The following is a 14,603-nucleotide window of genomic DNA, read 5'->3' as shown; positions in this document are numbered from 1 at the left end:
AGTCCACCTGTGTGAAATGACAGACAAAAGCGAATGCAACCCTGCTTGTCTTTCTGTAGATAGAATGTGTGCAGTTGGTGTAATGAGACCTGGAATTACCCCTCTGCCATAATTCAGTTAAACATTTTAGAGGATTTTCCTAACAATTTAGGCTAAATTAAAAAAAGGGGCAAAAAAAAAAAAAAAAAAAAAAGGGTTCTAAAGGTTCAAGGTTTTTTACCTTCATGCATTATGCATGAAGGTAAAACACCTTCTCTATGCAGCAGCCCCCCAAATACTTACCTGAGTCCCATCACCATTGGCTCCTGCTGCTGCCATTGTCATCACCCGTGGCTCCTGCTGATGTCAATCACAGCCAGTGAGCCAATGAGGAGAGAGAGGGGTGGGTCGAATGGACAACGTAGACCAGCAGCTCAGGAGCGAGCTTGCTTGGGTGCCCCCCATAGCAAGCTTCATGCTCTGGGGGCACAAAGCAAGAGGGAGGGGCCAGGAGTGCCAGCGGGGGACCCGAAAAGAGGACTGGGGCTGCTCTGTGCAAAACCACTGCACAGAGCAGGTAAGTATGAAATGTTTTTTTTTTTTTTTTTTTTTTTTTTAAAGGCCTTTAATATCACTTTACCTTTTATTGGCTACTTGTTTCAACATGCTACTTTCTGGATGCAAAGAATAGCAAAGAGTTTATATAAAAATAGAGTATAGAAAAATGATCAAAAGGTACATAAAGAAACGAGTATACATAATTGAAGGATATCAAGTTGTCCTTTAAACCGAAATGCTCCTAATCAAGATATGGCATCTGCACTTTCCTGTGCACAAAGTGGTTAACCAAGTTTTGTTCTCTCTCATTGTTAGGCTTTCTGTATGCACAATAGGTTTGTGACTGGAAAGCAATCTTTCCCTGACACAGAAATATCTGGTAAGAGTGGAGCAATGCAGGCATGAATTTACCAAAATCATAAAAGGCCAGAAAAAAATGGGTTTTACATGACCAAGGTTGATGCTCAGATCTGTCAATCACCAGGGGGTAATACATTTAATCATCTTCTTATATTTTTTAAAAAACTCTTGTGGGCACCCAGTAGCCAGTTCACAGTTGCAAATTTTTAGTTACTTATTTTACATGATGCAGACACAAAAAGAGCAGTAAAATTCTCTCACTTCACTTTGCAATGGTCATGGAGTTGGGGATGGCAGAACTGAGAAGCCCTGGGATGGACAAGATAAAGGGCCTAGAATCCCAATAAGGTACTATATAAGAAGGCAGTAGGTGTTCCAACCCATCAGAGTCCACCAGTTTTGGCTGGGCTGACATTAAAAATAATTCTCTAACTTTTTTTTACTTCAGTCCTCATCTATGTATTCACTTCTACTTCATTCTTTATGATAGACTCTGGCTGCCCAGGGTCCACTGTAACAGCTACCACATCAGCCATCTGCTCTCCTTTCCGATGGGTTCTTTGATGTTTAATAAGAGTTGAACAGTCAGTGAAGCTTCTCCCACACTCATTACATGTATAGGGTTTCTCTCCAGTGTGGATTCTTTGGTGTTTCACAAGGGTAGAGCTGTCAGTGAAGCACTTCCCACACACTTTGCAGGAATATGGCTTCTCCCCAGTATGAATTCTTTGGTGTTTGATCAAGGTGGAGTTATCAATGAAGTTCTTGCCACAATAGTTGCAAACGTAGGGCCGTTCCCCAGTATGTATACGCTGATGTTTCACCAAGGTGGAACTGTCCGTGAAACTTTTGCCACATACAGTACATGGGAATGGCTTTTCCCCAGTGTGAAAGCGCTGATGAACCACCAGGTGGGAGTTACAGGAAAAGCATTTCCCACACACAGGGCATGTGTATGGCTTCTCTCCACTATGGGTTCTCTGGTGTTTTACCAGGGTGGACCGGGCGGCAAAATTCCTTCCACACTGGATGCAGGTGAATGGCTTCTCACCCGTGTGAGTGCGCTGATGTTTGACCAGAGATGAGCTGTCAATGAAGTTCTTGCCACACTGAGTACACGTGAATGGTTTCTCACCTGTGTGAGTCCTCTGATGCTTCACCATAGCCGACTTCTTGGTGTAGCGGTTACCGCATGTTAGGCACACAAAGGGCTTTTCTCCAGTGTGAACCCGTTGGTGTATAACCAAAGTGGAGCTGTCTGTGAAGCTTTTGCCACACTCCCGGCACTGGAAGGGCCTCTCACCAGTGTGTGTTCTCTGGTGCACAATTAGATGCGAGTTGCAAGAATAGGTTTTACCACACTCCTTGCAGGCATAGGGTTTCTCACCAGTGTGGCTTCGCCGGTGGACAACCAGAGTGGAGTTTTCTGTGAATCTCTTCCCACATTCACCACATTGGAAAGACTTCTCCCCACTATGGATCCTCTGGTGTTTCACCAAATTGGACCGGTCTGTGAAGCTCTTTCCACACTCCAGGCAGGTAAAGGATTTCTCCCTTGTGTGGATACGGTGGTGTTTTACCAGATTCGACCGGTCAGTGAAGCTTTTTCCACAGACTGTACAATTAAAAGGCTTTTCTCCAGTGTGAATTCTTTCATGTTTCACAAGAGATGGGCGATCGGTGAAACACTTTTCACAGTAAGAACAAGCAAACGGTCTCTCACCAGCATGGATTCTCTGGTGTATGACCAGGTGTGAGTTATACGAAAAAGCCTTCCCACAAACATTACAAATATGAGGCTTTCCTACCGAGTGCGTCTTCTGGTGCTTTACAAACCGAGCTCTGTCTGTGAAGCTCTTTCCGCATTCAATGCACAAATAGGTAGTCATCTCCATCACTTTACCCGTTATGGGGTCAATGGCATTGTAGATGCTGTAGCAGTTGTCCACCAGTTTAGTGCGAGGCACTTCAGAGTGGTTTTGTGTGTTGCAGATGTCCTTTCCCGCTGGCATCTTGTCCACTTCTGTTGATGAACTGGACATCGCACAAGGCACCTCCTTTTCAATCATCACATCTGTACAAAAATAAGATTGCAACAATGTATAAGAAAATTATTTCACCCTGATGAATAGTGCTTTTTAGATTAAGGGCTCATTTACACTTGCTTCAACTTTAACACACATTAAAGTGCATACCGCTTCAACATGCTTTTTTCTATTCCTTTTTGATGCTTCTGTAATGTGTTTTTGAAGCTTAAATGAAGCCTGGCAAAATGCAGTGTGTGTGTTGATTTTCAATTTGTTTTAAAGGGGCCTAGTAGAACCCCAGCTCAGTAGTACCCCCACCGAGCAGATCCCCAGCTCATTAGTATCCCTGTTCAGCAGATCCCCAGCTCATTAGTTCCCTTGTTTAGCAGATCCCCTGCTTAGTAGTAACCCCAGATTTGGTGACCCCCTGCTTAGTAATATCCCCCAGTTCTGCTGATCCCCCACTCAGTAGTACCCCCAGTTCTGCTGATCCTCCACTCTGTAGTAACCCTCACCTCTGCTGATCCTCTGGTTTCCTGACCCTCCCCTCTCTCTGGTCCCTGCTTTGAGATTGCGATGACATCATAATCCCACAGCTTGCCATGTGCCTGGAAGGAGGAAGTAGGGACAGGAAAGGACCCGACCTAATACAACTACTTTCCAATCTTTGGGAGTAGGAAGCACAAGGAGTGACCCTGATGTCATCGCGATCTCAAACAAGCAAGAGATAGTAATCCCTTTCAAGTGGGAGGGTTTCAGTCTTTAAGACCTAGCACAATATTAAGGATGGTGAGCTGGATTAACCTAAAGGAATAGCGCAGTGTGAAAGGAGATCCTTTCTAAAGCTTGTGTGGCCAATCAGTAATATGAGAAGCAATTATCTCTGGTGCATACAGATGCTTATGGGAGAGGTAGACACTGTTTACACTTTGGTGGAGGATCGAAAGACCTGCACCAATATTTTAATGAAAGAACTTACCTTAGGAAGATATCACGGATGACTGCATGCATATATTGGTGGACTGCATATGGAAACTATTGTTATTCACTTTTTGTGATTTTCATTTGTAGACTACATGAGGATTTCTTGATATCTCCGTTTATTATCACCCCTTCTGGGGTTCTGTGCACTTTGTGTAATTATTAGTTACTACTTTTTTTTTTTTATTGAAAATTGCGCTACCAGAGAGTATATTTTTAAAATCTCCCATTTACATAGGACTGTAAGCTTACCCTTTTATTTAGTAACGGGTGCTTTGATTGGCATTCAGAGTGCTTTTAAAAAACTTGTTCAATGCCACATTTTGTAGCAGGTGTAAATGAGCCCTTAGAAATCTAGGTGTTATGTTAGCAGCATTAACACAGTGACTGTTGCTTAAGCATCTTGAGAATATTTTTGACTTCATAATAGAGTTAGGTTTACTTTAAAGATTAGATTGAAGTGTATCTTACAGTTAAAACACATTTAAAGCTATATACAGTAAAAGGTTAGATTTAGGGACTAGATTAAGGTTAACAGTGGTAAAAGTTTATGTAAACCATAACAATAAACATATCTTATTTGGTCTGTTTCCATCTATTGAATATAATCACTGAATTATTATTTTTTACATCTGAGCAGTTCAAAACAATATCAGTGGAAGTTGCATGAAATCTTGTGAGCGGATAACTTCCTGTGGTCCTTGCCTGTGACGATTTACCAATGACATTGTTCTCAGATATCCAAGGACTACAGAACCACTCCCCTCAATTACTGAAATCAGGAGGAGAGGTATGGGGTTTCTTGTCCTATCTTATTTTTGTTGCCCTGATACAGAAGGATGAATAAACGTTGCCATCCTGGAACTGGAAGCATGTTACTGACAGGATCACCAGATTATTATGAAAATGGGATTTCTGACTTACTGTAAAATCCATTTCTCTGATGTTCATTGACGGACACAGCTCCTGAGATTCATAACCACTGGGTTATACTGCCCCCTACAGGAGTAAAACACTAGGCAGGAAAGAATTCTGGCTACACCCATGGGTAGTCCAAGGGGGTATACTCTCTCTCTGCTATAGCCACTCAGTTTTGTTACAAGTAGTGTCAGGAGAATTATAACTCCACAGAGGGGTGGGTGCTGTGTCCGTCAATGAAAATCAGAGAAATGGATTTTACGGTAAGTCAAAAATCCCATTTTCTCTTTCATTCATTGACGGACACATCTCCTGATATTCATAACATTGGGATGTCCCAAAGCAGTGTTAAACATGAGGGGTGGGAACAACAAAAAAAAATTCCCAAGGCTAAACATTAGTCAACCAGGCAACAGGAGCTCAACCAAACAACTGGAGCCCACCTGAAAAAAACAAAACAACACACCCTCAAAGAGGATTAGGTCCTCTTAAACAGCAGCCTGCAAAACCTTGCGGCCAAAAGAATCATCCCCAGATGCCAACACATCCTTTTTATAAAACATTGTAAAAGTGTGCACCAACGACCAGGTGGCCACCTTGCAAACCTGCGTCACCGACGCCCGATAACGGAAAGCCCAGGAAGCATTTAAGCGCCCTAGTAAAGCGCGCCTTGACAGGGAAAGGAGGAACCTGACCCCTGATAGAATAGGCATGAACCACCGTCTGTCTGATCCATCTGGAAATGGTTACAGAGGAAGTGGACAACCCTTTGCGGTCCAACTGTAAGCACAAAGAGAGAGTCTGACTTCCTGAAAGATTCCATAGCTGGCAGGTACACCCTAATTTTTTTTCTTGTATAGGTACACCCTAATTGCCCGGACCACATCCAAGGCATTCAAGGCAATTTCCTTCAGATGTTAAGGCTTTGGACACAGGGAAGGCAACACAATGCCTTCATTCAAATGAAAATCAGTGACAACCTTTGGAAGGAATGATGGACAGGGGCGAAGAACCAACTTATCCCTGTGAATCACCAGGTAAGGTAAACGACAGGATAACTCCACCAGTTCCGACATCCTGCATGCAGAGGTGTTAGCCACTAAAAAGGCAACCTTCTGGGACAGCGTAAGCAGGGGAATCTCCCAAATATTTTCAAAAGGAGGCTTCTGCAGAGCTGAAAGCAATAAATTAAGATCCCAAGGTGGCAACGGAGCCCGCACTGCAGGAACCAAATGTCGGACACCCTGAAGAAAGGTATGCACCAGGGAGTGTGTGGCTAAAGGTCACTGGAAGAAGACCGCCAAAGCCGACACCTGGCCTTTGATGGTACTCAAGGCCAATTTATGTTCAACCCCCTGTTGAAGAAAGGTAAAGATCTGAGCCACCGAGAAGGAGCGAGGAAGAATCCCAAGAGACACACCACGCAAACTACGTCTTCCACATATGATGGTAGATCTTCCTACAGGTAGATTTCCTAGCTTTCAAGTGTAGGAATCACCAACTCAAATAAAATAAACACCTATCCTTCAGCACCTGGCATTCAACAGCCAAGCCATCAAAGTCAGCAAGTGTAAAAGCAGAATGGAAGATCGGTCCTTAAGACAGCAGATCCTCCTTGAGAGGAAGCTGCCAAGGAACGTCGGCGACCAGCTGCACCAGATCGGCATACAAAGCCCGGCGAGGCAATTCCGGAGCCACTAAGATGACCGAAATCCTATCTGCCTCGAACCAGCATAGAGTCTTGGCAGAAGCTGGAGAGGAGGGAAGGCGATACTGACCCCACGGGGCCACCAGCGTGTCTGTGGCATCCGCCAGAGAATCCCTTGACCAAGCCACAAACCTCTGCACCTTTCTGTTGAGCAGAGACGCCAAACAGGTCCACCTCGGGGGGGGGGGGGGCACAGCTGATGAAACCGCTCTGGATAAAAAGGAACCACTCTCCGTGGTCCAACACCTGCCATCTGAGGTAATTCGCCTGCCAATTATCCACCCGGGAATGTGTACAACGGAAAGGGCTGGAATGAACCGTTCTGCCCACCTTAGAATGCAGGCAACCTCCAGAGCCGCCAGGACACTTCTTGTGCCCCTTGGTGACTGACATAAGCCACAGCCGTGGCATTGTCTGACTGAATGTGCACTGGACAACCCTAAAGACGATCTGTCCAAGGATCCAGACACAGTCTGATCCCTCGGAGTTTCAAGACATTGATCGGGAGTCTGGACTCTTCCAGGGTCCAGATGCCCTGAGCAGAATGCTTGCCAAGGACACCTCCCCAGCCGGACAGGCTGGCATCCGTGGCAACCACTGTCCAATATACGGGGAGGAAGGAATTTCCCAGCCGAACATCGAAGCCACCATATCAGGGACTCCTTGGTGCCAAGATTCAGCCAGATCTGATTGTCCCATGTGGTCAGAATTTCCCTTTGCAGGGACCTCGTATGGAACTGTGCAAATGGAACCGCCTCAAAAAAGGTAGACACCATCAGGCCCAGCACCCGCATGCAATTCCAGAGGGATGAACATTTGTTGGACAGCAGGAGGCGAATTACAGCCTGCAATTTCTGGAGATTGTCCAGTGGAAGGAGCATTCTGGCTAATGCAGAGTCCAGAGTCAGGCCCAGATAGTCCAGCTTTGTGGACAGGACCAGAGCAGACTTCTGAAAATTCAGAATCCAGCCGAACTCCGGCAGAGTTCGTATTGTGATTTCCACAGGGTTCATACACATTTTTACCAAGAAAATTCCATGACTTTTCCATGACTTCACGTAAATATTCATGACCTAAAGTTTCATGAAATGTCTATGTATACATGTTAAATAAGAAGAAAATCCATGTCACACCCAGCTTATTTTCACTAAAATAAATTACAATTTTTGTAGTGTACAGTACCTCTGCAGTTAGGGTTTCGTTTCTGGATACAGCGCGACTCAAAATGGTCCCTGGTTTTACAGTGGATGAGATGGAAGCACCACTGCCACAGCTGGGAGCGGGTGTCACTTCAGGCGCACGGGTTATAAAAAGCTGAGAACTCTGATGTAGGGGGGACTCTGGTGACCAGAGACCACTTTCCACAGAGAGAATGCACTAAGGAAGGGAGGGGGGGTCCTGATATAAGGAGGAACCTTTATAACAGTGCCCCCTTACATCAGTGACCCCCCCTCAGACTGCCCGGGCAGCACTGTCACTGACCTCCTCTTAGGTGCACCATGCTCTGGTTTTATCCTGTAGTTTCCTCTCCCCAGTCCACACATGTCTGACTTCTCCTGTGATCCCCATCCCGACAGCACTCCCACTTTTGACTACTCTCCAGACATGATAAAAGACAAGAGATGGTCAGAGATTACGGACATGATAGAAGAGATGGTTAGAGGCTGTGGACATGGTACAGGAGGTGGTCAGAGGCTTTGGACATGGTACAGGAGATTTTCAAAGGCTGTGGACATGTTACAGGAGGTGGTTAGAGGCTGCGGACATGATACAGGAGGTGGTCAGAGGATGCGGACGTGGTACAGGAGATTTTCAAAGGCTGTGGACATGGTACAGGAGGTGGTTAGAGGCTGCGGACATGATACAGGAGGTGGTCAAAGGCTGTGGACATGCTACAGGAGGTGGTCAAAGGCTGTGGACATGCTACAGGAGGTGGTCAAAGGCTGTGGACATGATACAGGAGGTGGTCAAAGGCTGTGGACATGATACAGGAGGTAGTCAAAGGCTGCGGACATGGTACAGGAGATGGTCAAAGGCTGCAGACATGGTAGAAGAGATGGTCAGAGACTGCGGACATGGTAGAAGAGATGGTCAGAGACTGCGGACATGATACAGGAGATGGTCAGAGACTGTGGACATGATACAAGAGATAGTCAGGGACTGTGGACATGATAGAAGAGAAGGTCAGAGACTGCGGACATGATAGAAGATAGAAGAGCACTAGGGGGGGCCGGAGAGCACAGGGGAAGCAGAGAGCACTGGAGGAGCTGAAGGGCATAGGGGGGGAATAGAGAGAATTAAGGGGGGGTTTGGAAAGCATTGCAAGGGGGTTGGAAGGCACAGGGGAGTGGAGAGCACTGTCTGGGAGGGGACAGGAAATCTCTGAGGGGGGAGCCAGGGAGCACAGGGGGGTGGAGAGCACTGGGGGAGCCAGAATAAGAGCACGGAGGGGGCTAAGAGCAGGGAGGGCTAAAAGAGCACTGGGGGGGCTAAAAGAGCACCAAAACAGAAAATGACTTTTTCCCCCCCATTTCCACAACACATTCCACAACACGGGCAGTCAGCTTCTACATTCCACAGCACATTCCACAACACATTCCACAGCACATTCCACAACACATTCCACAGCACATTCCACAGCACATTCCACAGCACATTCCACAACAGGGGCAGTCGGCTTCCACATTCCACAACACATTCCACAACACATTCCACAGCACATACCACAGTACGGGCAGTCGGCTTTTACATTCCATAGCACATACCACAGTACCGGCAGTCGCATTTCATAGCACATACCACAGTACGGGCATTTTACATTCCATAGCACATACCACAGTACAGGCAGTGGCTTTTACATTCCATAACACATACCACAGTACCGGTGTTCCGTGAAAAAACCATACCCGTGAGAAAACCATACCCTCGTCACTTCCGGAGGGTATGGATTTCTCACGGTACATAAACTTGCCACGGTTAGAAGAAAACAGCTCCTCTGCAACATGAATAATCTCTGCTCCTTCCCCTCTCACTTCCCTGCTCTCGGCTAATAAATATAAAAGCGCATCACGGAGACGAGATGTCCGTCATATCGATCCCATACACCCGCCGCCGCTTTTATATTTACTAGCCGACATCAGGGAGGTGACAGGGATAGCAGAGGAGATGATTAATGTTGCTGCCGAACTGTTTTTATGTACCCGCCGCAAGTATCTGATTATACACACTTCCGTTATGATTTCCTACCCTCCGAGCATGCGCACTTCTAATCTTCACAGCTGTTCCATGCTGTTTTCGGGGCTCTGAGCATTAGCACTGCTGCGCTGCTCAGCTGTTTCACACAGGAAGTGACGAGGGTATGGTTTCTTCACGGGGTATATTTTTTAACGTTACAGCGGCAGTCGCATTCCATATCACATACCACAGTACGGGCAGTCGGCTTTTACATTCCATATCACATACCACAGTACGGGCAGTCGGCTTTTACATTCCATAACACATACCACAGTACGGGAGAGAAGCAGTCGGCCTGACACCCCCCAGTGCACGCCCCCTGTACGTCCCTGAGAGCGGGACAGTGAATGCATGATTTCTCAGTTTCAGGTTTCAGCGAATCAATCCACCGCAGGGTTCCCAGCCTGTCACGGTCTATTCATATTGAAGAGACCAGTGATCAGGCTTCAGTGCTGCGGCTGATTAATCCGCCTAAACCCGAAACAGAGAAAATAGTCCACTTACTGTCCCCCGCTCCCACAGAATACAGGGGGCCCAGAGACAAAATTAAAAAGTTGCACAACACTTTTCCATGACTTTTCCAAAACTTAGTAAGTTTAGTCATTTTCCAGGACTTTTCCAGGCCTGGAAAGTGTCATGTCAACATCCCATGACTTTTCCAGGATTTTCATGACCGTACGAACCCTGTTTCCAGGTTCTCCACCAGAGCAGAGGGAGACTCCTCTCGCATAAGGAGATTGTCCAAGTAGCCCAGTACAGCGATCCCCTATTGGCGTAGCAAAGCTAGCACCGGTGCTAACACTTTTGTGAAGACCCAAGGAGCAGATGCGAGACCAATGGGTAATGCCACAAACTGCTAATGCTCCTCTCCCATAGCAAAGCGAAGAAAATGCTGGTGACTGTTACATACTAGAATGTGAAGGTAGGCATCCATGATATCGATAGAGGCGAGGAAATTCCCCCTGATACAAGGATGTTACCATCGTTCGAATGGACTCCATTCTGAACTTCTGTACCCACACAAAGCAGTTTAGCGCCTTGAGGTCCAGAATTGGATGTACTTTGCCTTCCTTCCTGGGAACTGTGAACAGGTTTGAGTAAAAACCCTGAAAATTTTTTCCAAGGTTGGAACCGGGACAATCACCCCTTGAAGTAACAGGTCTTGTACCGCCCCAAACAGGCCTTGCAAGCGGTCTGGGGATAGGCATAAGTTGGAAGGTAAAAACCTTGCCGGGAGACAAGAGCGAAACTTGATCTTGTAGCCAGACCAAATGACTTCATAGACTCACTTGTCTTGCACCCGGGAAGTCCACGGGTCCGGAAACCATTGAAGACGTCCCCCCGACCCCGACACCCCTGAAATGGGTGAGGGCGCACCTTCATGCAGAAGGAGCCTTGTCCCCGGGTCTGGAGAAGCTCGATCTTGGCTTGCCAGACCAGGTTCATTTGGATCCTCCAGAAGAGGCCCTGAAAGGCTTCGAGCCCTTGTCAGTCGACCCTGAGGGATGAAAAAACTTCTGATAAGCTGATAAGGAAGGCCCACGTCTACGACGAGGTTCCTTGCCCTTAGTAGCCTGCGGAAGAAAAGTACTCTTCCCCCCTGAGAGACCTTTAATGATGTCACCCAGGGTAGCTCCAAACAGGAACTTGAAAAGGAAGATCAGTCAACGCCATTTTTGAAGTCTGATCCGCAGACCAGCACTTGAGTCAAAAAACACGCTGAAGGACCACTGTCAAAACAGAGAGGCGAGCCATCAGGGGAGCCGCATCCAAAGAGGCATCACAGATAAACTGCAGCTCCTGGACCAGCTGGTCCGCTAGCTTGGCAAAGGCCCCCCCCTCCCCCCCAGGTCACAGTGTAGGAGCTTAGTGCACTCGGTCAGAGTTTGTGACACTAGGACAATAGTCAGCCTCATTGCTGAACCAGCCAGGGTGTACATAGTGAGGGCCACAGCCTCCACCTTCCAGTCAGCCGGATCCTTAAAGGCCAGGGACTCTTCAACCGGAATCATGGTTGCCTTGTTTATTCTGGAAACCAGAGGGTCCACCAACGGTGGCACAGTCCACTTCTTTAAAAGGGACTCCTTATAGGGGTAACGCCTAGTAAAGCGCTTAGCGACCCCACGGGGATGCTTTGGTCATCCCCACTCTTTAGCGACAATTCTGTCAAAATAGCCAGGCAAAGGAAACACCTTTGCCACTTTTGATGGCTTGTGAGTGCCAAAGGGCACTTGCGCCTCCGTCGCAGCTTCAGCTGCATCCTCCATCTTCAGGGTCTCACGCACAGATACAATCAGTGCATCCACCAGCATTTTTTCGTGCGCAGTCGAAGACGTGGAGAAGTCATCCTCACTATCAGAGGATTCCAGGCGCGTGGTTGCAGACCCAGAAGGAACGCTGCGACTCGGGCAGAGACCCGGTCGTATGCGACCTTGTGAGGCGTTTATCTCGAAGGCCAGCCCCCGTCCAGTGGGGCTATGTCGCGGCCGACCTAGCGCGGAGCTGAGGTCTGCGCAAGCTCGCTGGTCAAACTGGGGTGACCACTGGATCTAGACTTTCCAGATCGTCGCCCAGTCCGACAGTTGATTGTAGATTCCACAGGAAAAAAATCCAGTAAAAAAAAATGTTTTTTTGTGTAAAATATTTTGCCAGGATCAAAGATCCCTGCAAGGAAATAGGTCCTTACTCCTGACTAGGCAGAAAAAAGTGGCTATAGCAGAGAGAGGGAATATCCCCCCTGGGACTGCCCATGGGGGTAGCCAGAATTATTTTCTGCCTAGTGTCCTACTCCTGTAGGGGGCAGTATAACCCAATGGATATGAATATCAGGAGCTGTGTCCGTCAATAAACGAAAGAAAAAAAAAAAAAAAAAACTCTTTAAATCAACTAATGTGCCCACACACAGAAAGATGTTCTTGGTTTTTGGAAGAATATGCTTTAAAGGTTTAGGTTCAGATGATGGGCTAAGAAGCATAACTTTCAGAAACAACCCGTAAATGCTCACAATGCCTTATAAACATAATTAAATGAAATGTCCACATAGTTTTAAAAATAGGGTACATTCAGGATTAAAAACTAGCGCTGCATCGATACTGGTACCGATATTAAGCATTTGCACGAGTACAAATGCTCCTATACTAAAACGGATACCTTCAGACTCGGTTTACACATGTGCAGGCTGGTTTGCAGTGCGATTTCAATGTGAATTATGCGAATTACAGTGTATGAGATTAGAAAGCTGACCTGAACCGGACTAAAAACGCACATATGTGCACACATACAGGTTGTAAACACGCACTGAAACGCACATGAAACGGATATCCCCGCAAATTAAATATTAGCATGTATGGTGTAAACGAGCCCTAACTAAAAATAAAAAATAAATTACTAAAAATAAATATTGGCGAGTACTTGAGAAAAAGTATTGGTACTCATACTCAGTCTTAAAAAACTGGTATCTGTGCATCCCTATTAAAAACCATGCATTAGCACTTAGGAATACAAATGCCTGACAGCAGTAAACCCCAACATAAATTGAAGGCAACTAACAAAAACTTACTTCCAAAAACACATTATGCATTTTATTTACTAGTAAAATTCCCTTTGTGTAACATCTAAAAAGAGGCCTGAGACTATTGCTGGGCACCACCATCTTGAATGTGATGTCATCAACCCAGAAAACTCATAGCGGTCAACCAAGTGACACTTTTTGGATTTCTCCCCAGCAGCTACATAAAGGATTTCTGTAGGGAGGTGAGGAAAGGCCCGGAGGACATCACAGGTAGCAACAGAAAATCCCAGAAAAGGGGGGTTATGCTGTAGCTGTGCTAGCCAATTTACACTTCCTACCGTGGTCAAACTTTCTAGTACGTGTAGAAGGACACAGCTACAGAATTAAAAAAATATATATTTAGAGAAAGAAAAACACTTTAAGTGAGCATTAACCCCAGAACCTGAAGCCCAGCTGAATCCCGGAATAGGCAAATACTGTCTAATTATAAGAGTCATGTATATTCTTACCTAAATCTTAGATTGCTTTTCGTGCATTTCTTCCAAATCTGTGCCTCTGCAGGAGCTTTCTACAATGAAACTAGTCACTGCTGCTCTCTTCCCCCCCTACTGTAGTTTTCTGCAGGAAGCCTTTAGTGTGTGGGGCCTGTTTGGTCCATCTCATGGTGCTGCTCTCTACACAGGTTATATACAGCACAGTGATGTCACCACTAGCTTTATATGGTAATATTTTGGTCTGCAAACACATTTGTTGCCATTTTGTTATGCCATTTCCTTGTACATAATATTAAAGGTACAAGAGAGGACTTCTGATCTTTAACAATTTCTTCTGATATATGCTTGAGTTTATTGCTGCCAGAAAATTTGTATTAATTACAGCTACATATATAGCGTTGTTTTTTTTTTTTTTTTTTGGGGGGGGGGGGGCGAGTGATTTTATCCTCCAGGGAACTTTCTTATACTAAAAATGAAGGACTTGCATTTGGCTTTAGTGGGTGAGATTTTTTAAAGATATGCACACCTTAAGCACCTAAAGCCCAGCCGGTTTCTAAAGTTCCACATAATTGTGACAAAAAATGAAACCACCTTGGGGTGTTATTTGATTATAACAAAAACTAAAAAGGGAAATGTTTTTTTTTTTAATTTTTTAGTAAAAAAAAAACAAACATGGTTATAAAATACCACTAAATTAAATCTTTATTGGTATCAAAGATGATATAAAATTCATTTGGTTACAGTGTTGCATGTCCAAAAAATGGCCTGGAAGCAAAGCGTTGTAACATGCTGGGATTGAGGTGGTTAAAGAGACATTAGGGGTCCAATAGTGC

The 14,603-nt window shown here is 45.8% G+C and overlaps 1 protein-coding gene across 2 annotated transcripts in view; it reads right to left on the bottom strand.

Moving 5' to 3' along the window:
• Nucleotides 1-1,057: 1,057 nt before the first annotated feature.
• Nucleotides 1,058-14,603, bottom strand: part of LOC309553894 (uncharacterized protein) — a 33,053-nt gene continuing 19,507 nt past the window's right edge. For both annotated transcript variants that reach the window (XM_082255380.1, XM_082255381.1), the window contains one exon: nt 1,058-2,971. In XM_082255380.1, the coding sequence (XP_082111506.1) occupies nt 1,353-2,971 (1,619 nt within the window). In that variant the 3' untranslated portion in view covers nt 1,058-1,352. The remainder of the gene's footprint in view (nt 2,972-14,603) is intronic.

Source organism: Pelophylax lessonae, assembly GCF_965119305.1.
Source record: "Pelophylax lessonae genome assembly, chromosome: 4".
In the NCBI taxonomy this organism is placed as follows: Eukaryota; Metazoa; Chordata; class Amphibia; order Anura; family Ranidae; genus Pelophylax; species Pelophylax lessonae.
The sequence above is the reverse complement of the archived record's forward strand: the minus strand, read 5'-3'. Positions and strand labels throughout refer to the sequence as shown.